Source organism: Myodes glareolus, chromosome 2 (assembly GCF_982192425.1).
Source record: "Myodes glareolus chromosome 2, mMyoGla1.1, whole genome shotgun sequence".
NCBI classification, from domain to species: Eukaryota; Metazoa; Chordata; class Mammalia; order Rodentia; family Cricetidae; genus Myodes; species Myodes glareolus.
This window is the reverse complement of record NC_142027.1, coordinates 65,751,616-65,772,293: the sequence shown is the minus strand read 5'-3', so window position 1 is coordinate 65,772,293 and position 20,678 is coordinate 65,751,616. Positions and strand designations below refer to the sequence as shown.

The 20,678-nt window shown below is 44.0% G+C and overlaps 1 protein-coding gene and 1 pseudogene across 3 annotated transcripts in view; both read right to left on the bottom strand.

The window, feature by feature from the left end:
- Positions 1-3,253: 3,253 nt before the first annotated feature.
- Positions 3,254-3,407, bottom strand: LOC125413263 (U1 spliceosomal RNA; annotated as a pseudogene).
- Positions 3,408-13,376: 9,969 nt separating this feature from the next.
- Positions 13,377-20,678, bottom strand: part of Pdia5 (protein disulfide isomerase family A member 5) — an 88,807-nt gene continuing 81,505 nt past the window's right edge. For all 3 annotated transcript variants that reach the window (XM_087901101.1, XM_087901099.1, XM_087901100.1), the window contains exons 15-17: positions 19,675-19,745; positions 13,863-13,997; positions 13,377-13,602 (exon numbers count right to left, since the gene is read on the bottom strand). In XM_087901101.1, coding sequence (XP_087757227.1) covers positions 13,522-13,602; positions 13,863-13,997; positions 19,675-19,745 — 287 coding nt within the window. In that variant the 3' untranslated portion in view covers positions 13,377-13,521. The remainder of the gene's footprint in view (positions 13,603-13,862; positions 13,998-19,674; positions 19,746-20,678) is intronic.

Below are 20,678 nucleotides of genomic sequence, written 5' to 3'. Positions count from 1 at the left end.
CAAAGGACACTGTTAATATGACAAAATGGCAACTTTCACTTGCTTGGTTAGAGTTACACCAAGATATTTTATATTATTTGTGGCGATTGTGATTGGTGTTGTTTCCCAGTTGTCTTCCTCAGTCTGTTTGTCATTTGTATATAGGAGGGTTACTGATTTCCAAGTGTTATATTGAATAGATATGGAAAGAGTGGACAGCCTTGCCTTGCTGCTGGTTTTAGTAGAATTGCTTTGAGTTTCTCTCCATGTAATTGATATTGGCTACAGGCCTGCTGCACATTGCCTTTATTATGTTTAGGTATTCCTTGTATCCCTGCTCTCTCCAAGACTTGCAGCAGGCATTCTTAACACTTAGCCATCTGGCCAGCTGCTGTTGTCTCATCGAGGCGGGATCTTCTTACACAATCACAGCTGAGCTGTTGCTCACGATATAGCCCATGGTGGTCTGAACTCAGAGCAATCCTCTTTCCTCAGTCTCCCACGTGTCTGGATTTATAAGGGTGTGTTATAACACCTAGCCACCCCTCCTTTTTCTTCTTTCTTATAGTTGGGTCAAAATATAGGTATCATTTTTTAAAAAATGCTTTAGTAAAATATAATTTTACTGTATAATTCACCCATTTAAGACATTCAGTGATTTTTGATACCTTTGTAGAATTTCATAACCATCACTGTAATCAATTTTGGAATGCCATCTGGGGGTGTAGCTCAATGGTAGATCATGTGTTTAGCATGCATAAGGCAGTGGGTTCCAACTGGGAGGAGTGGTGCACACCTTTAATTCCAGCACTCTAGAGTAGTTCAGGTGGATCTCTGTGAGTCCACAGCCACCCTGGTCTACACAGTGAGTTCCAGGACAGCCAGAGTGACATAGAAAACAAGCAAGCAAGCAAACAAACAAATGAGACTGGGTTCAATCACAGGTCATACCCACAAACAAAGTGACAACAAGAACTAAAACAAACAAAAAACTTGTCCAAATAATGCTAGACTATTTCTGTTATTCCCTCCAAACAGCCCCTTGGCCAGACATTACCCTCTGACTTCTGGCTCTAGGTAACTTCACCTATGTTCTGTCTCTATAGACTTTTATGTTCTCAACATCTTGCATAGAGAAGTCACACAGAGCGTGGTATTTGTGACCAGTTTCATAAACTCAGCATGCTTTCAGTGCATGCATGAAGACTCCAGTCCACACAATATTCTCCTTATATGGATAGAACATTTTGTCAGCCGTTCTTTTGTTGATGGACATTGGGGTGTTTTCTGCTATGGGACTGAGAATGTAACCATTTGTGTATATATTTTGGGGTGGACATATGTTTTCATTCTCCCAGAAATGCATGCTGACTCATATCATAATTGTATGTTTAACTTGTTGAAGAACCTCCAGTCTGTTTTCCAAGGCAGTTGGGTTCTGGTGACATTTGTGCCAGTGATGTGTGCGGTTCTGACATCTCTCTATTCTTGTAACTCTAGCTGATGCCTGCCATTTGGTCCGAGGGGAACGAGTGCTGTCTCACTGTTCTGCTTTGTACCTCCCTGAGTATTTCATGGGATCGTCTGCCATTTGTATACCTTTGAGGAAACGTTTAAACACATTTGTTTTAAATATCGGGTCAGTGTGGAGGTATATACCTTTTATTCAGCCCTCTGGAGGAAGGACGATCTCTATGATTTCCAGGCCAGATTGGTCTACATAAGGAGTTCCAGCCCAGTCAAGGCTATGTAAAGAGACCTTGTCTCAACAAAACAACAAAGTCCCAACAACCAATAAATACATAGATGAATAAGTAAAATTGAGCTTTTTATTGTTGAGATGTGTGTGTGTGTGTGTGTGTGTGTGTGTGTGTGTGTATTCTGGATACAAGTCAGTATCTGTCTTCTGGCTGACAAGTATTTTCACCCACTCTGTAGGTCAGCTCTTCATTTTTTTGGTTTCCTTTGAAGCATAAAAGGTTTCAATTGTGATGCAGTTCAGGTCATCATGTTTTTGTCTTTGATTCTTATGCTTTTAGACTCATGTCTCAGAAAGGCCAAGCCTTATCTTCAACAGCATGCTTTAAAGACATTAAAATCTTATAAAACAATTAGTATTTCAGTTTTTCGTATCAGTTCATCACAGACAACATCTTACCTAAAAATTTTCTCCCAATTTTTACTTTAAATTGTCTGTTTTTTTTTCAGCCTTCTGAGACTTGGCAACATTAGAAAAGAATGCAAAGAAAAATTGCCTAATAAACCTCCAAGACAGAGAGAACTTCAGAGATGGCTCAGCAGTTGAGAGCAATGACTGCTCATTTAGAGGAGTCTGGTTTAGTTCCCAGAACCCAGTGAGAGGCTCATGACCAGTTGAACGAACTCACCACTTCAGAGCATCTGACTCCCTTTCCTGACCTCTGTGGCCACCAGGTACACACATGATGCACAGACATATATGCAGTTTTTTAAAATTTGCACTGATTAAAAAAAACAACTAAAAATAAAAAAACAACAAAACTTCAAACAAATACTCTAGCCCCCAAATAGATTATATTTTCATTTTAAAAGCAAAATAGTTACATTACAAAATGTAGACAGTAGAGAAAAAGGACAAAGCTCCCATGCTCATTACCCTAAATGTCATCATTATCTTTTTCATGTATTTTCTTCTAGTACTTAAAAAAAAAGTCTGTCTTTGAAGAATTACAATAATAGATACGGCATTATTTTGTTGTTGTTGTCCTGACTGCTCTTGCAGAAGACCAGGCTTCAACTCCTAGCACCCACACAGTGTCTCACACTGTCTGCAACTTCAGTCCCAAGGGATATGACGCCCTCTTTTGGCCTCTTAGGACACTGCATGCATGTGGTGCACAGACAAACGTATGCAAGGCAAAACACCCACACACAAAATGAAAACATTTTAAAAAATTATATTGTTACAGCTTTACCCACTGTAGGACATCCTGTGTTTTTCTCCATTTATACCAACCGCAGAATATATCAAATGAATGTATTATAGCATACTTCTACTTAAATAGTTGGATTTTTTCAGGGTCCTCGGCTTTCCTCTATTATGAATAAAGCATAGATGAATTTTTTCTTAATTGCAGTTGTTTTCTTATTTGACAATATTTCTTTTCTTCAATTATATTGCTAAATTAAAATTACGAACTTCTTTGTGCCTCCTAACCTACACTGCCAACTTACTTTTCAAAATGTCTGCATTGTTTTAATATGATATTGCTGATGATTTCTTATTCAGAGAAGATGAGGAATGTAGTCCCCCATGCCACAGAATATGCAGTCCAGTTTCCCTTATTTGGAAAAACCATAGAGCTCAGCACATCCCGTGTGCAATGGGTGAGCCTTGCCCTGAGAAAGCTACCTTAATGATCATGATGTCTCCCCTGCCAGAAAAGTATGATGGAAATATTTTGATTATCCTCATTTTGAAAATACCTTGCTATCCAGGCAACGGTGGTGCACATCTTTAATCCCAGCTCTCAGCAGGCAGAGGTAGGCAGATCTCTAAATCCAAGGCCAGCCTGGCCAACAGTTTGGCCAGGACAGCCAGGGCTACACAGAGAAATCTTATTTTGTCTCAAAACAAACAAACAAACAAACAAAACAACAACAAAAACCTTACTAACTTGATTGAGAACAATTCTTATGTTTTAATCTGTATTTCATTTTATCACTACTTAGATCACATTTAAGGCATCTCTTCTTAGCTGGACCTTGTAGCTTTCTTTCCTTTTAACTATTATTGTGAGAATCACTCAGACTTGTCATACATTAAATATGTAGCTATCTATAGCTAAGCATTAATATTTCAGGGGATCCATTTCTTCAAAGTTTCATTTCAACATAGAATTTATGTTTGTGACTTTGCCATAGAGATATAACTCCAATAATTTTTTTCTGTACCTGCTAAACCAAGGCCTATCGGGGAAGGGAGAATTTCTTCCACTGTAGACAAAAGAAGGGCAGGTGAGGTGAAAAGACAGATTAGCAAAAGGCATGTTCATGAAGACAAGGTACTATTATGCCTTGATATTGTTCATGTTAACATTTTACAGCCAAGTTCTCATCATTTTATATTCATCTTTCGGTATGTAATTATTTTAAATATAGACTATTATTCTAATTATCTCTAATTAAAAGCACTTTCATATGTCAATGTATATTCTAATAAAAAGGAGCTTTGAATGCATTCCATTTTATAATACGGTCTGCAGTTCTCTGAAGTAATTTTATATGTAGGCAGTAACTCTTGGGGTGTTCCTTTAGATAAGCTATGAATTTTAAAACTAACTCACATTTTTATTTTATTGTCCTACAAATATAAATGCTAGAGGACTTTTCACTAAGCGTTCCGGGCCTTCATTAAGTACTTTTCTTTTATCTGATTATGTGCATGCTGCTTTCAATGAATACTAACTACTCCTATTTGGCATTCTATTTCATAGTGAGAAGGTAGATTCACCACAGCCTAATTATCATTATTATTCCATTAGCCAGGTAGTCCTCTGAGACCACAAGAATGTGTCCTGTTATTTTCAGTTGTGGTCAATCATCAATCCATGGAATTGATGCACAATTAAGTCAAGTCATGAATATCCCTATTCAGATGGCTGATTTGGAAAAAAAACTAGAATTAAGAAAGCATTTAGGGAAATTCCAGAATATAGATTTTCTTCATTCCTTTGGAAAGGAACATAACAGAAGCACATAGCAATATCTAGTATAAGTGTGACCACCCCACACTTCCCTTGGCCTCCTCACAATGGAATATTCTAGCACTTAGAGGGCTCTGCAGGTGGGCACCTATTTGGACAAATATGAGGGCGAGTCCATCTTACTTTTTCAGCTTAATTCTCCTCCATTGTTACATTCTTCCTTCCCTGTGATTCGTGCCCCCCCCCCTCTCTCTCTCTCTCTCTCTCTCTCTCTCTTTATGCCTCGGTGGACTGTATCCTCTCAAACTGTAAGCCCTTTCTTCTTCACATTGGTTCTTGTCAGGTGTTTGGCCATGGTAACAAGAACAGTAACTAAGGTAACTGATCCCTCCTCTTGGTACCCTCCAATCTTTTCCTGTCCCTCTGAACATTGCCAACTACTTATTTTTCTCAACCCTAGTGTACTTTTCATTATAACATTTATTTTTTTTATTAATTTTATTGAGCTATACATTTTTCTTTGTTCTCCTCCCTTTCTCTCCCCTCTCCTTCTACCCTCTCCCATGGTCCCCATGCTCCCAATTTACTCAGGAAATCTTGTCTTTTTAATAACATTTCTTATTTTCATTTTCTTGCATTATCAAAGTAACCTATGTCGACTGGAGTATCGAGAAAATTAGAAAGAAGTCACTCGTTGTTTTATCATTTCAAGACAATCACTTTAAAAAGTTTCAATAGATTTCTGGTCCTCCCTCCTTTCTCTCTCAAATGTTCTAATGCTGAGCCATAGTTTCTACCGTGAATATGACTTTTAAAAAAGAATTTATTTATTGTATGCATATGAGTGCTCTATCTACCTGGACACCTTGTGCCAGAAGAGGGCATCGGATCCCACTATAGATGGTTGTGAGCCACCTTGTGGGTGCTGGGACTTGAACTCAGGGCCTCTAGAAGAGCAGCCAGTGTTCTTAACCACTGAGCCAACTTTCTAGTCCTGAATATGACTTTTTTTTAGAAACACAAAGTTGGGCTGGTGAGATGGCTCAGTGGATGAAGATGCTTGCCATCAGGTTTGGTGACCTGATCTAATCTCGGGAATTTACATGATGGAAGGAAGAGAAATGATTCTTGTGAGTTGTCATTTGACCCTACCGCCATGTCACAGCATGTGTGGGACTGCATGCATGCATGCACATGTACACACACACACACACACACACACACACACAAGTACACACAGAGATTTTTTAAAAATAGAGACAAGTAAAAACTCGAAAGAAATGGTAGAGCATTGGCTACACGTACTTTGTGAAATAACATTCTTTGAGTACAGAAAGTCTTCATTGTCTTCAGGCTGCACATCCATGGACTCAAGGAATCAAGAACTCAAATATTTTTTAAAAATTTGTTGGGCTGGAGAGATGGCTCAGCGGTTAAGAGCACTGCCTGCTCTTCCAAAGGTCCTGAGTTCAATTCCCAGCAACCACATGGTGGCTCACAACCATCTGAAATAAGATCTGATGCCCTCTTCTGGCCTGCAGGCAGACACACAGACAGAATATTGTATACATGATAAATAAATAAATAAATAAAAATTTGTGCCTGTGGTGAACATGTATAAACTCTTTTGGCCATTGTTTGTTCAGTGGTGAGTTCAGCATTTATACAGCAGTAGGTATTATAAGCAATCTGGAGGTGGTTTAATATGCAGGCAGGCCAAATGCAAACACTATGCCCCTTCATGTGAGTGATTGGAATATCTGAAGACTTTGGTATTCGCTATGGGTGGGGATGGCTCTTGGAATCAATTCTCTACCCACAGTGATGGAGTAAGATATTTACCACATTGAGTTTGAGGGCAAAATAACAAACTGGACAGAAAGGTCTTTGTCCTCTAAATCTTATAGTTTAGTGGGGAGAAAGATTAAGAGCAAACAAATAGGATCAGTAGATACTGATACCACACCCTTTGGATAAAGCAGGAAAGGAATGGAGATGGACACAGAGGGTGCTAGCTCTTTTGTGTGGGTAGATTGGCAGAGGGAGCCCCCAATGAAAAATAATTCTACACAAAAGCACTGCATTATTTTTTTCTGGCATTTGTGTTGCTAGAGGTACATGTCAGTGTTGTGTTTAACATACAAGTTTTTTCCTTCTAAATTTATATTTATACTTGTGTTATTTCTGATTTTTTTATCTTCCCTCTTCCTTCTCCTCCTCTTCCTCATCATTTTCCTGCTCTTTTCTTCTTCTTTTGGGAGATAGTCTTATTTTGTAGCCCTAGCTGGCTTGGTACTCACTATATGCTCATACATATGGAAGTCTTCCAGCCTTGACCTCCTGAGTACTGAGATTACACACCACCATGCCAGAAGTATGTCACTTTTCTTTAAAGGGTTCCTAAACTGTATTGCTTCAGGCCTCAGGAATCACTATCTGTTGTAGGGAGAGGCCTGCTTGTTCTTCCCAGCCGCACGGCTAGCTTATCCCTGAAATAACCACATAGAAATTGTATTAATTAAATCACTGCTTGGCCCATTAGCTCTATCCACTTAATGGCTAACTCTCACATCTTGATTTAACCCATTTCTATTAATTTGTATATTGCCACGTGGCAGTGGCTTACCAGGAAAGGTTCTAACCAGTGTCCGTCTCAGGCGGAAGATCCATGGTTTCTCTGACTCTGCTTTCTTCCTCCCAGAATTCAGTTCTATCTTCTCCACCCACCTAAGTTCTGCCCTATCAAGGGCCCAAAGCAGTCTTCTTTATTAATTAACCAATACAAGCAACACATAGATAGAAGGACCACCTACACAAACTATATAAACTGACAGACTTGCTGTAAGTGGGACCAAGAGATGAAGTTCACCAAAGAGTTGAGTGGATGGATAATCAGTCACCAGATCTGCCAACCAGAAATCCAGTCTTGCCCACATACCACAGAGCTCTAAGAAAGTTTAGAATCTGGAGGTCCTCCTAGGTACATGTAAAAGCAGGAAGGGGGATGGAAGCTGGGCTGAATATGTGCATAATAAAATGTTATATTCCAGATCCCGGTATCTTCAGTACATGCCAGAAACCTGCCCTGCCCCTCCCCACCCTGGAAGCTTGGTTTCAGGAGCCCTATTCTGTAAGCTATCATTATCAATAATTTCCCTTCTTCTAACACCTCTTTTATTTCCCAACAAGTCAGACAGTTTTGAAAATAAAATGTCTGCTTGCCTTCAGATAAGCCCCAAGTGTGCGACCACACACTAGTTTATTCCTTAACTTAAAAAATTTTGAAACCAGACCAATTTCTGCAGAAAGTAGATGATGGGAAGGCAGTCAGGAGATGACAAGAATTAAAGTGTGGGTCCCGCTGAGTCCTAACATTCTGTTAGAGGAGATGTTTGCTTGGCAGACTCCCAGCCCGGATGCTAGGCTGAACACCGAAGGATGTGGCGGCATGCAAAACGCTAGCAGGATGCTCGTTTGCTGATCCAGACAAATAGAGATGGACTTAGCATCACTTGTTTCGCTACTTTTGAGTCTTATGGCTGAGATCTTTGGCGCTGCATGGATCCTGTCTTGCGCTGATAATCTGAATGGCTTTCTAGAGCATCCTATTGAACGTCCTTTAGAAACAGTTTTCAGGCGAGTTAAGAGTGACAATAGATCATAAACAATATAATTGCTTCATCATAAAGTATTTCTAGGGTTTTAGAGAATTATGCTCCAAATTTAGAGAAAATGTCTCCCTCTTGATTTTTTATTTCTAAGTATTTTTCTAGCCTTGCTCCCATATATATAAACACTCAATGTTCAGTAACCTTGGTTGGGTCCAGGCAATCTCCTAAGATATGGCATATCTCACTAGTCTCTTACAGAGAATGTCACAGTCTTTGCAAATAGCCCAGACACACCTTCCATATACTTGGTAAAATGACACCCAGGACCAAGAACCACACACCTGGGAGATGAATAAAGTTGGTTAGCCACTCTCTCTCTCCAGGAAATTAAGCCACAAAAAGCATTTCTGTGACTAGGGAGCTTCTAGCTCCTGGAGTTTCTAACTGCTGCTGCTATTGGTATCTAATATGATATTGCCAATGCTGTTGGCATCCCTTCCTTCCATTCCTTTAATGTCAAGGACTTAGCGCTTGAGATAGAAGGGCATGAACATCTGTGGGCAGAGACGAGATGGAAGGGTTGTTCTCTAACCTGGGACTGCATGTTTGCACATGAGTTATTAACAAGAATGGTCCAGGAAATAATGTCCTTTGTTCTTGATATTTGAGTTTTGCAGAAGTGGGGAGCATACAGTGACCGTGCAGTTCAGGCCAAATGTGCCTCATCCCACTAGAAGGCATCTGTCAGGTTACAGCTATCCCACTAACTGTGAGAAGGCACCCATGTGTCTGGGACACTCCATCCACTGCCCACATAAATCATTCGATTAATGAAGCTGGTTTAATGGAAGTTGGAGAACTCTTGTTCAAAGTCCACGTTGTTGAGAACCTGGTTTAATCAGCTTGTCTCAAGAGTTTGTGTCGTGAGTTTATTGGACCATCATGTGAGCAGCCAGACTTGTGTCCGGTGACAAAAGTTCAAGATATGACCCTCAAGGGTGAGGAAGTCCTTCAAAATGTGTCTTTTAACTTTGTGACGGAAAGTGACCTTTTCAGTCAAAAGAAAAGGATGGTGCACACAGAGTTTGAAACATTTTGGTAGGCTAAAATAAAGATGGGAAACAAGATAAAATGTAAGTGGAGTGGGCTCAGCAGTTAAGAGTACTGACTGACTGTTCTTTCAGAGGACCCATGTTGTATGATGCTGCTTGTTTGTCCTGGCCGCCCAAACTCAAAATAACCACTCAGAAACTATATTATTTAAATCACTGCTTGGCCAATCACTTAAGTGTATTGCTAGCTAGCTCTTATATGTTTGGCTAACTCATTTCTATTAATCTGTGTATCACCACATGACTGTGACTTACCGGGTAAAGTTCTGTCCAGCATTTGGCATCTGTTTCCCATCAGTCTCTGGCATCTGTCTCAGGAAGGGCTACATGGTTTTTCTTGACTCCACCTTCTTTCTCCCAGCATTCAGTTTAGTTCCCCACCCCCATCCTAGCTCTACTCTGCCTTAGCACAGGTCAAGCAGCTTCTTAATTCATTAACCAATAAAAACAACACATATACAGAAGGACCTCCCACACCAGACCCAGGTGAAATCCCTAGCACCCACATGAAGGTTCACAACTGTATATAATTCCAGTTCCAGGAAATTTAATACCTTATTCTGGCTTCTGCCTCCACCAGGCAAGCAAGTGGTGAACAAACAGCACACGTGAATAAAAAACACTCCCACATATAAAATAAAATTTTAAATTGTGCCTTATAATTATATACCAAATAAAGCTTGCTAAGATTTTTTTTTAAAAAAGCTTGTAATTTCTAAATTTAATGTATTTAGAAAGAGAGGAAATTTCACATACTAGGGATACAAATAGACATATTTCTATTTGTATAAAAACTCACAAGATGATTGATTATAAACCTTACAAATAAGGTTTAATTGAGAAAGTTCCTTCTGAAAATGTGTAAAGTAACACAACCAGGAATGTCCTTCCCAGTATTATATATGACTGAAAAAATACTGTAACACAGGGCCAGTGGCATGAATTTGCAAGTAAATATTTACCCACAGAGAATCTGCTGACATCCAGGGATGCCACTAAAGATCTTATAATGGCTAGAAAATGCTCACCAGCAAATAGTCACCTGATCTACAACAAAACACATTCAATAGCTATTGATGAATACTGGGGCTATGCATGGCTTAAAATTTTTTATGCTTTTCTGTACTTTTCAAGGTTTCTTATAATACATGCATTACTTTGAAAACTCAATTAAAGAAATATATTCCAGGAAAATGAACTATCAAAGACTTATCTTTGATAAACAGTGCCCAAAGATTTTTGATAGGTTTTGCTGACAGGGAGCCTATAGTCTTATATGAGATTAACTGAAATATAAAATATAGAATAGTCATGATCCTATTTCTGTGTGGACTAGGTCCCATGTATGTTCTCATGTCCAGGACCCTGTGTTTAACAAGGAGGAGGAATAATATAAAGCTATGCACAGGGTATATGCTGTAAGATCTCCAGTTACTACCAGATACAGAATCTCATATATATATAAAATAATTCAGAACATATATACACATATGGTTCTGCATTATTATAGTATATATAGTATACATAGATACATGGTTCTACATTTGGTAATAACTAGAGATATTTTTTATATGTGTATACATTCACACACATACGTATCAGGTATTCAGGACATACCCATATATATGTATAGATATGTGTGTCCTGAATATGATACAGAATCTTACATATGTGCTGTGAATATCTGATACAGAATATTACATATTTGTTTCCTACATACATACCTGAGTGTATTAGTCAGGGTTCTCTGGAGTAACAGAACTTATAGAATGAATCTCTCTCTCTACGCACACGTGTGCACGTGTGTGTGTGTGTGTGTGTGTGTGTGTGCACTCACACGTGTGTATGAAAGGAACTTATTGGAATGACTTACAGGTTAACCCAACAATGGTTATCTATGAATAGAATGTCCAAGAATCCAGTAGTAGTTCAACTCACGAGGCTGGATGTCTCAGCTGGTCTTCAGTATATGTCAAAACCCTTAAGAAGTAGGCTCTAATGCCAGTAAAGGAATGAACTTGCTAGCAAGCACTAGAGATGAAGGCAAAGACCAAACTTCCTTCTGCCATGTCCTTTATATGGGTTGCCAGTAGGTGTGGTCCATATTAAAGGTGGATCTTCCCACCTCAAGCGATCTGGATTAAAGGTTTATCTTTCTACCTCAAAGATCCAGATTAAAAGTGGGTGATTGAACTAAGAAAAATATCCTTCACGGGCATATCCAGTAATTTGGGTTTTAGTTAATTCCAGAAGTAGACAGTTGACAACCAAGAATAGCCAACACAGTTAGGAAAATTTAATTTACAAATTAGGTATAATATGGGACTAAGAATAAAGTAGTCATAGCAACATACTATAATAAGTTATTTGACTGGTTCTGCTACTCTCTCAATACACCTTATTCTTATTATACTGTACTTACCCTTTATGTGAGATGAGATAGCAACAATGCCTAAGAAGCTTGATGGAGGCCCTCTCATGGAGTACTAGGCTACTGTTTATGACTCTTGATCACAGCATGCAAAACGCCAATGTCTAATCCGATAATGCTCAAGATAGGGTCTGTGGACTGCTGAGGTTCCCTCATGAAAGGAGGAGGTAGGGAGGGTCACCTGAGATTCTGGCTGCTCTCTCCCGCACTTCCCTACCAAGTATATAAAATTCTACCCAATCTCCGTGGCCTCATGGTCCAGAGAAGTGCTAGAGTATACAGTGTAGGTGACACTAACGGAAGTTAATGGGGAGGCGGCTACATCTATGCAGCTATGAGATGCCATCACCCATGCTGGAGGCTTTCCTGTGATGTGGGGGCTTTGGAGTCACCATGCTCTTGCCACTCCTCACTGAGCTCTGTAAGGAGCCCAACACACTCACTGGTTCCCAAGGTTGGACTTTGGCAGAGTAGTATTTTGGTTTGTCATGGGTACCCTTTAAAGAAGGGGCAGACTCTTGTTTACATCTCTCTGGGGGAAAGGGTTCCCACAACAATTCCTTAAGAGGAAGATGGTTCAAATAGAATGTTGCTTGGCCCAAAAAAAAAAAAAAGTAAAAAGACTAAACTATTTATACAACAACTTTGGTGGATCTCAAGGACACTATGCAGAATGATAAAGGGCAATCTTGATTATTACATAGTATATGATTTCAGTCATGTAATATTCTCCAAGTGATAACATTACAGATGGAAAACAGGCTAGTGGCTGCCATAGTTTTAGGGGGAGAAGTAGCAGCAGAGAGAGACATTTTGAGACATTTTGGCAGAGGACAAACTCAGTTCGTACTTTGATAGTAGTGGGTTATGCAAATCCACACCCATGGTAAATGGCAATCGGCACAGAATTCCAAAGTAGCCCCAACAACCACAACCATCCTAGGAAGAATAAAGGCGAAGGCCTTGTGACTTCAAAGTTTACAAAACTACAGGGAGACAGGGAAGCACTGGCATAAAGACAGCATATGGGGGAAAGGAACAGAAAAGAAAGCCCACGTATACAGCCAAGTGGTTTTCAACTGGGCTGTCAGGGCCACCTGAAAACTTTGATATTTTCAACAAAGGGTCCTGGAAAAACTGCATTATCCACAAGCAAAATAAAGCAGGATGCTTTCAGGACATGCAAAAATTAACTAAAAATGGACAACACCCTCTAAAGATTAAAACTATGGAACTCAGATGAACACATATGGGGGAAGACACGAAATCTGACAATGTTTTTTATACACGACACCAAAAGCACTGGCAGCAAAGGAAAAAATAGCAAAGTAGTGTATTTGTTCTCATTGTGGAGCAGGCTGCCGCCAGTGCCTTGTGGTCTCGCTGTTTGCTCTCTAGTGGCTGATGGGACTGGGACCCCATATCCTCACCACCTCCCAGGACCTTAATGCAGGTGGTGCTGGATGGACCCCGCCTCTCAGGGAGGGTAGAGAACAGGTCTCCATCTCACATGATCCTGTTAGTACAGGCCCTGTGAAAAATAAGCTCTACCACTGAATAAATGGTTTAATTTTATTTCAAAATTGTACAAAAGGTCGTAAGTGACTATAAAAAACTTTGTCTTCAGAACACATGGAAATTCAGAAAGAACAAAATAGGCATCATTCACAGTGTAAAGGAAGGGCTCTCTTGGAGGAGGCGGGTTACAGCTCCTCCCTCCTCTTCTCTAGTCTCTTGAGGTCTCCCTCCCTGAGGGTTCGGATGAAACTAGTGAATCCCAATTCCTGCAGGGTAGGAAGGGAGAAAAAAAAAGACAGACTTAAACTCCTGAGCGATGCACACCTTCCTGCCCTCTCTACCCCCACCAACTCCTGGGCAGATCCACCAGGAGGCACTGTTGGCTGTGACATAACCCACAGGTTCCCAGCAGGGTGAAGATGTGTCCCATACTGTAAGCATGGGTGTCCTAGCTGACGGCTGGGGCTCCTGTCCACCTCCCTTCCCCGCCCTCTGCAGTGGCTACTTCTGGGGCCACTTCACTCACCGTGCGATCACTTTCGTACTTTTCTACAAGTTTCCCGTAGTGGTAGTAGTGGAAAGTGGGGTAGGCCTTCACGGCCTCCTGCTGGCACAGGTCCTGATTCCCGTCCTTGACACAGTCCACAGCAGCACAGGCAATCTAAGGGGTGAGGCGGGGAGGGTCAGCAGGGATGTCTCCAGTCGCCATGTCTGCCAGGGGCAGCGCTGGACTGAGAAGACACTGTCGCTGCCCGGTTTTCTAAGGGTAAATCTTCTTGCTGGCACATTAAGACTCATGGAAAGTTAACTAGCCACTTGGTACCTTAATTTCCTCGGATCATGACCAAACTGAAGTCATCAGGATGTCACAAAGACTGAGAGGATTCAAATGAGGCCTGTCAGCACCACATGACCAGTGGTTAGCAAGTGTCGACCCCACACCCATACACTGCCCCTGCCAGGAGCCGAGTGCCTGGGTAGGACATCAGATAAGGAACATTCTCAACCTTGTGTGATCTGACCTATCGTGGGGGTGGCCCAGTGTGTCAGCGGACCAAAGGCACTCTGCAACATTCACCATCCAAGCCAAGTCCTAAGGATGGAGAATGCCAAGGGGATACATCCCGGAACTGTTATGGAGTTCAGTCTCACTATGGGAATTGGGTTGTGGTAAGAAAGTTCTTCAAGCGGACTCTGGCCTCTTCTTGTCCACCTAGCAAGCTGCATGTGCCAGGCATCTTTTCCTTATTTTCCTTTCAAAGTAAGAGAGTATAGAATAGAAGTTGTGTGTATGTTGGGTGGGGCGGAGTTTATTTTGCTCAAGGCCACACACTGGAGAAGGAGGAGACAGAATCAGCTAGAGGCGATACACAAAGCAACATCTCTGGAAAGCGGAATGGCAGGCTTGGATGGCAAGCGAGTCTTCATCTTATGGGCCAAGCAGTTCCAGATGCTGTGTGTGTGTGTGTGTGTGTGTGTGTGTGTGTGATCAGATGCACACAGGTGACCTTGACAAAGTCCAGCCACTAAGCACCTGCTATGTAACAAACGAGATCATTTTAGAGCCTGCTGTCTGCTCTGCTGACATCTCTGAGACGGTTCAAAGACTGTTGATAAACCACGGTTCACAGTTCTGCCTGCTGGCTCATCACACCAGGCAGGGGTCTCTTTCCATGGAAAACAGCTCTGTGGGCCACAGCGGTCATGGCTACTGGTCACTGACTATGTGCCTAGGCAAGTGGCTACTGCCCTCTGAATTGACAGCTAAAGTAAGCAGGAGGGTACAGAATTGCTCACCTGCCTCTAGAGCACCACCCTGCGCTCCCTTACCTCAGGCTTCCCTTTGCATCGTCAGCCTGATTGTTTTAGGCAACAAGACTTTTGCAGCGAAGTTTGCAAACTCACTGAACACAATCCATAGCTGGCTCTCAGGCCCGTTCTATTTGGCCCACATAGAACTTAAAAAGAAAATAAATTTGAATTAGCTGCCAATGTGGAAGGAGCCAGAAGATTTAATATAAAAACTTGGCTTCAAGCTCCTCTATAAACATCAAAAGATTGGATGGTACTTGCCCTGCGTTCCCACAGGCAGCGACTGGCTGAGCGGGCGAGCATCTGTCTCCTTCTGGGAGGTTAACCCTACCCTTCACCAGCACCCACAATGAGCTCAATTCGCTTAGGCCAGCATCTGGCCGCAGTGGGTTCCTGAGAACTCCGCTTGTTTTCTAAATTGTGTTCTGAATTATTTAGAAACAAGAGGCAGATGCTTCTGTGGTCACCCAAGTGCAGGGTGTTCTTCTCCAGGACAAGCACGTCCAGCTCCACATGGCCAGCAGCACAGGGCCCGCAGCAGCCAGCCCTGGCCCAGGGGCCACCGCTTCTCCGCTCAGGGTTTGATGAACACTGCTCTGGGCCGCTGCACTCCCTGCATCCACTTTAAATTATGAATTCAATTTGTATACATGCCCTGGAGCTGTTGGAGATGTAGTGTATGGTTTTATAAATCTGCTAAATTAAAAATGTATACTTGTGAATCCTTCACCCTAGCTGTCGGACACGAACTCGGAATGTGGCTTTTAGCTACAAATGGAATCCATGCTCGGTGTCTATAGAAGACAAGTGTGGCTGGCATTCTTCAAAAAGACCCTGTTCTCAGAGCTCCCATCTTACCTGCCTCAACTCCTGCCCCATTAGGACCTACTTGTGATCTCCACTGGTCACCTGCATTCAACGCATCTACAGCCTCTAGCCTTGTTAGCCTGTAGCTACCATGGATTCCTGGGCTCTGTGATCGTGTCCTGAAGAATCCTCAGTCAAGGATTTGTCCCGGTACCTAAAGTCTGACCTAACAACTCCACCAAGCCCTCAACTTGCAGAACTAAGGGTAATAAAGAGTAAGGGGTCAAGGACAGGACCCTGGCTTCAAGGACCTTGAGCAACTCTGTGGCTCACGTCCTAGGAGGTCTCCCAAGGGACAGAGACTCAGCCACCCACAGTCATCTGCCCATGTCATCCCTCCTGTGGCTTCTTCCCCTTCCATCTCACGTTCTCAACCTTCTGTGGTACTTCCTGAGATCTCCTCCCTCCCAAATACACGCCCCTCACAGGAGTCCCAGCCAGCACAGGGCCGGCTTTCAGGAAACACCGACTGGCAGTGTTTGTGTTCAGATTCTGATGCGGCTCCTTCCCAGCAAAGGAGCTTGTTTCGGGGCTCCCATTCGACCCCTCGTGGACTTTAGACTCCATACCAGTAAAATGAGGACTACAGTAATAGCTAATCCATCAAGCTTCTGCGAGGACCACATGACTCCTTGCTGATCAGGGGATAAAAGCCTCCATCATTCTCATTAGCATTCTGCCATTTAGTCAGCATTCACGGGGGTCTAAAGCAGCAAGACTTTCGGGAGTTCTAGAACAATTGCGGTTCCTGTGCTAAGGAGCTTTCACTCCAGATGGACAGGAGTGCTCACTAGTGTCCAGGTCAGAGTGGTGACATGTGCCAGTCAGAGCCGGGCTCCAGCAGCCGTGTGACCTCCCTTGGAATGACCTTCACACTTTCACTGGCCCTACCCCCATGCCCAAACTGGGCATACTTTAAAGCACAGTGAGAGGTGAGCCCCTCCCAGCCAGTTCAGCAGTCCCTAGCCTCTGCTCTGGTCCACCTGCCTACCACCATGGGTCCCTGTCCTCTGGGCCATTCAAAAATACCATCTATTCCAACACTCACGGTCTGCAGCCCTTCTCCACCAGCGTGTCAACTGATAAGGTCCCCAACTAAGCTCCCGGGAGGGGATTTAGGCTCCCTGGCTAAAACATGAGCTGCCTCACACAGCTTTATTGATTCAGTAAAATAAATCTCTGCAGGAGCTAATATTGACTTTGGCTATGAAAATGGAAGTGAAAACCCAACTGCATATTGATTGGGGAAGGAACGGAGACTGGCTGTTGGGTGGGAAGCAAAATACAATTCCAGCTGAGAGGTGGCAGCAAGGGTGTGAGGGAGAACAGGGAGTCAGGAGACCCAGCTCTGGCTAGCAATAGCCCGAAGGGCATCCTTGCGCAAAGGACATAGCTCCTTTCTAGGCCACAGTCCCTCCAAAATAAAAGCAAATGGGATGAGCCAATGGTCCCCAAACACCAGTGTATGCCCAGCGTAAGGGCCAGCTTGTATAAGTCACCAATTTCTGGAAGCATGCTCCATAGCCTTCCATCTGAGGGTTAAAGTATGGCACCCTGCTTTAGGCAGGCACAGAACGGGCACCTTAGTTCCCAGGCCACACGCCGACTCTGGGAGCTGTTATCATTGCTGCTGAGTATGCTAGAAACCTCAGGTGAGTCAGCCTCTCAGAGAGACAAACTGAGGCATGGAATGAAGGAGGTTGGAAGGAGGGGCAGAAGGAGTAGGGTGAGGCTGTGAACCCAGAGAAGGGCTAGCCTCTGTCAGATGATGAGGCAAAGATGATCAGTACTGAGGAGAGATGCAGGAAATGGGACTTGTACACCAGAGTGAATGGGGAGGACAGAGGCCGGCTCTAGGTGGCCTATGTGGACCGGACGGGCCTAGCTTCAGAAGGCCCTAGCAGTGGTCGAATAGAAAAACAGATGTCATGGCAACGTGGGCCATACTGCAAGTCTTTTCTGGTCACCTTGGTCCCTTAGCAGAACTCCCCCAACCCTGCCCACTACACCGTATGTACCAGAAGAGCCAGTTTAAGCTCCGGGCATCAGAGAGGGCTCAGAATCCCTTCGAGGATCTCTTAGCGCATACAGACACCTGGGCAGCCTCAGGGTAGGGAGGCCACCGACTTTACTCATTCTCCAATTCGCCTGGAGCCCTCAGTACTCTGGCACAGGGGATGGACTTGGAGCAACAATGATCATGACTTGGAGTGACATCTAGTACGGTGTCGAGGTAGGCAGGCATGCTATGGTGGACATCATTGGAGCTCTCAGTGCAGAAGCAACCACTAGGTTAAGTGGTATGCAAAAAGGGGGGGGGGAGAAAAAAAAAGAAGAAGAAAGGGATGAGAGGTCCTTATACTCCCTCCTGGAAGAGTGAGGGGGAACCTCATGGACACAGACAGGGTTTATGGGAAACAGTCAGACTCTGAATACAGGAAAGGGTCCCAAAGTCTAAGTAGGAATCTTGTCCTTCAGGACCTCACTCCCCAGACATGTGCCTGCTCTCGGCCTGTCTTCCTAGACTGTTCTCACCCCACTTTCTCTGCTGCCCCCTCAGGGTGCACCGAGGTGTCCTAGCCCCTGTATCTCCGCCTCCATCATCCTGAAGGGACCTGCAGGCCTACCTTCCATTTGCCTTGGCCAAACCCTCACCATCCCCAGGACAGTGAGCTGTCTGCTCACCTGTGCTGCGTCACCTGCTCTTCTGGATCAGCCTATTTATTGTGGGAAATCTGCTTAGCCTGTGCCTGGAGCAGCTGAAGGATTTTACACAGAAATGGGGAGCCGTCACAGCAGCGCCATGACTCTGGGTCCAGCGTGTGTGTGTGTGTGTAAGTCCCCATATAAACCCAGCGAGGCCTGGTGTGACTGAGTCTAAGGGCTGGGAACCATCCTTGCAACCATCTCTACCAGTCCCCAGATGGATAAGATGAGAAGAGACATCAAGGGCTGGGGATATAGTTCAGTGGGAGATTGCTTGCCTAGCAAGAGTTCAGCCTTCAACCCTGCCCCCAATAAACAACAAAAACCTAGGAGAAAGGAACTTGAGGACTGGAGGTTGAGAGGATTTCCTGAATTCTGGGGTCTATCCCTGCTTCAGGGGCCACATAGCCACCCTTGCCAGTGGTGGCTCTGTTCCCTGCTGCAGGAACAGGCCTGGCACCCACTCCTTAATCCACTCTGCAGCTCCAGTTTGTTAATTTTATGCTCCGTCAGCTGGTAGTTGCAGGAGCCTTTAGCTCAGGCAGGACGAGGATCCTCCGGCACGGTCTGGTTCTCCCCCACTGCAGCCTCCTCCATTTGACTTTTGTGGGGGTTCTTATTTGTATTTTTAATTATCTAAGTAACGCATGACTACGATCCTACTGTAAAAATGTTTGAGCACTAAAGAAAAATGAACACATGGCTCCTTTTACACCCCCTCTTCCACAGAAGGGCTGCTAGGCTTCGGTTTATACCTCCAGTTGGTTTTGCAGCAGAAATCCATTCTGTCTGCCTGGCGAAGAGAAAGGATGTCCTGCTTCTGAGAATGACCCCGCTCGCAGGTCTGGGCGGAACCGCACACAAGGTCAGGGAATGTAATCAGCAGAGCAGGTGTAGGAATCAGTGCAAGGCAAATTGGGGACGGAACGAGAGTGGGGGGGGGGTACCCTTACCTTGCGGTCATCTTTGAAGGCATCAGCTGTGGCAGTGAAGTGAGGGATGGCCTTCTTACAGTGTGGGCACCCTGGGCGAGAAGGGACAGAGTGTCACACATGTCTTAAGATTGGCAGAGCTGGGGCCACTCTGGAACTCCGGATAGTCCTTTCCCGGAGCCCCACATCCTACTCACCCTGTCAGGGTTCATTTGTTAACCTTGACATTCAAATGTCTCCCATATCTTGTCGGTGGGCATGGGGCTTTGCAGGAGTCAATGCCATTGAGTCTGGGGACACTCCTGTCTTGGAATTCGTCACCTGCCATCTGGCCTAACAGGAGGTCTGCAGAGACTGCCCTGGAGACCCCTGGAGCTGGAGCCACAGTGCAGAGGGACTTGGAGAGGACCGCGTGTGCTCAGGACCCCTCAAGTCTACCATGCTGCTCTCTTGCCCTTACGATGATGGCGGGTCACCTCTCCTGAGGAAGTGGCACTGGAAAGATGGGGTCGGAGGCAGCAACTCTGCCAAGTTTCCAAGGCTCCTGGCATTACTAATAGCCTCCTCCCCTTCAACACCCTCTGCCCCTTTCTACAATCTTAATCTTGAAGGCAACAGTGGACACACTCGAGTGAGGCTGGAAGGAAGAGGGGCTACTGCATCATCAGCTCCCCAGTTCTCGCCCCAGGGCAGAGGCCCAGGGAGTGGAGCAAGGGCTGTGCATTCCACTTATGGTTGTTCCTTGCCTATCATCACTCTGAGCCCGCCTGCTGGATAGTAGTACAGGAACTTATCTGTGAGCCATTTTCTGCTCTGGTCATGGAAGCTGGGGAAGCCACAGGCCACACTGGGTGAATGGATAAGAACCCAAACCCGCCCTTTCTCACATTCATTCGGCAGATATGAGTGAACAGAACTGCCATGGATAGACAGCTCTGACCCTGACTGTGGCAGTAATCAATTCCGATGGACACCAGTGGGAGGGGCCACAGGCCTGCTGGGAGACCTGGGTCCAGCGTCAGCTT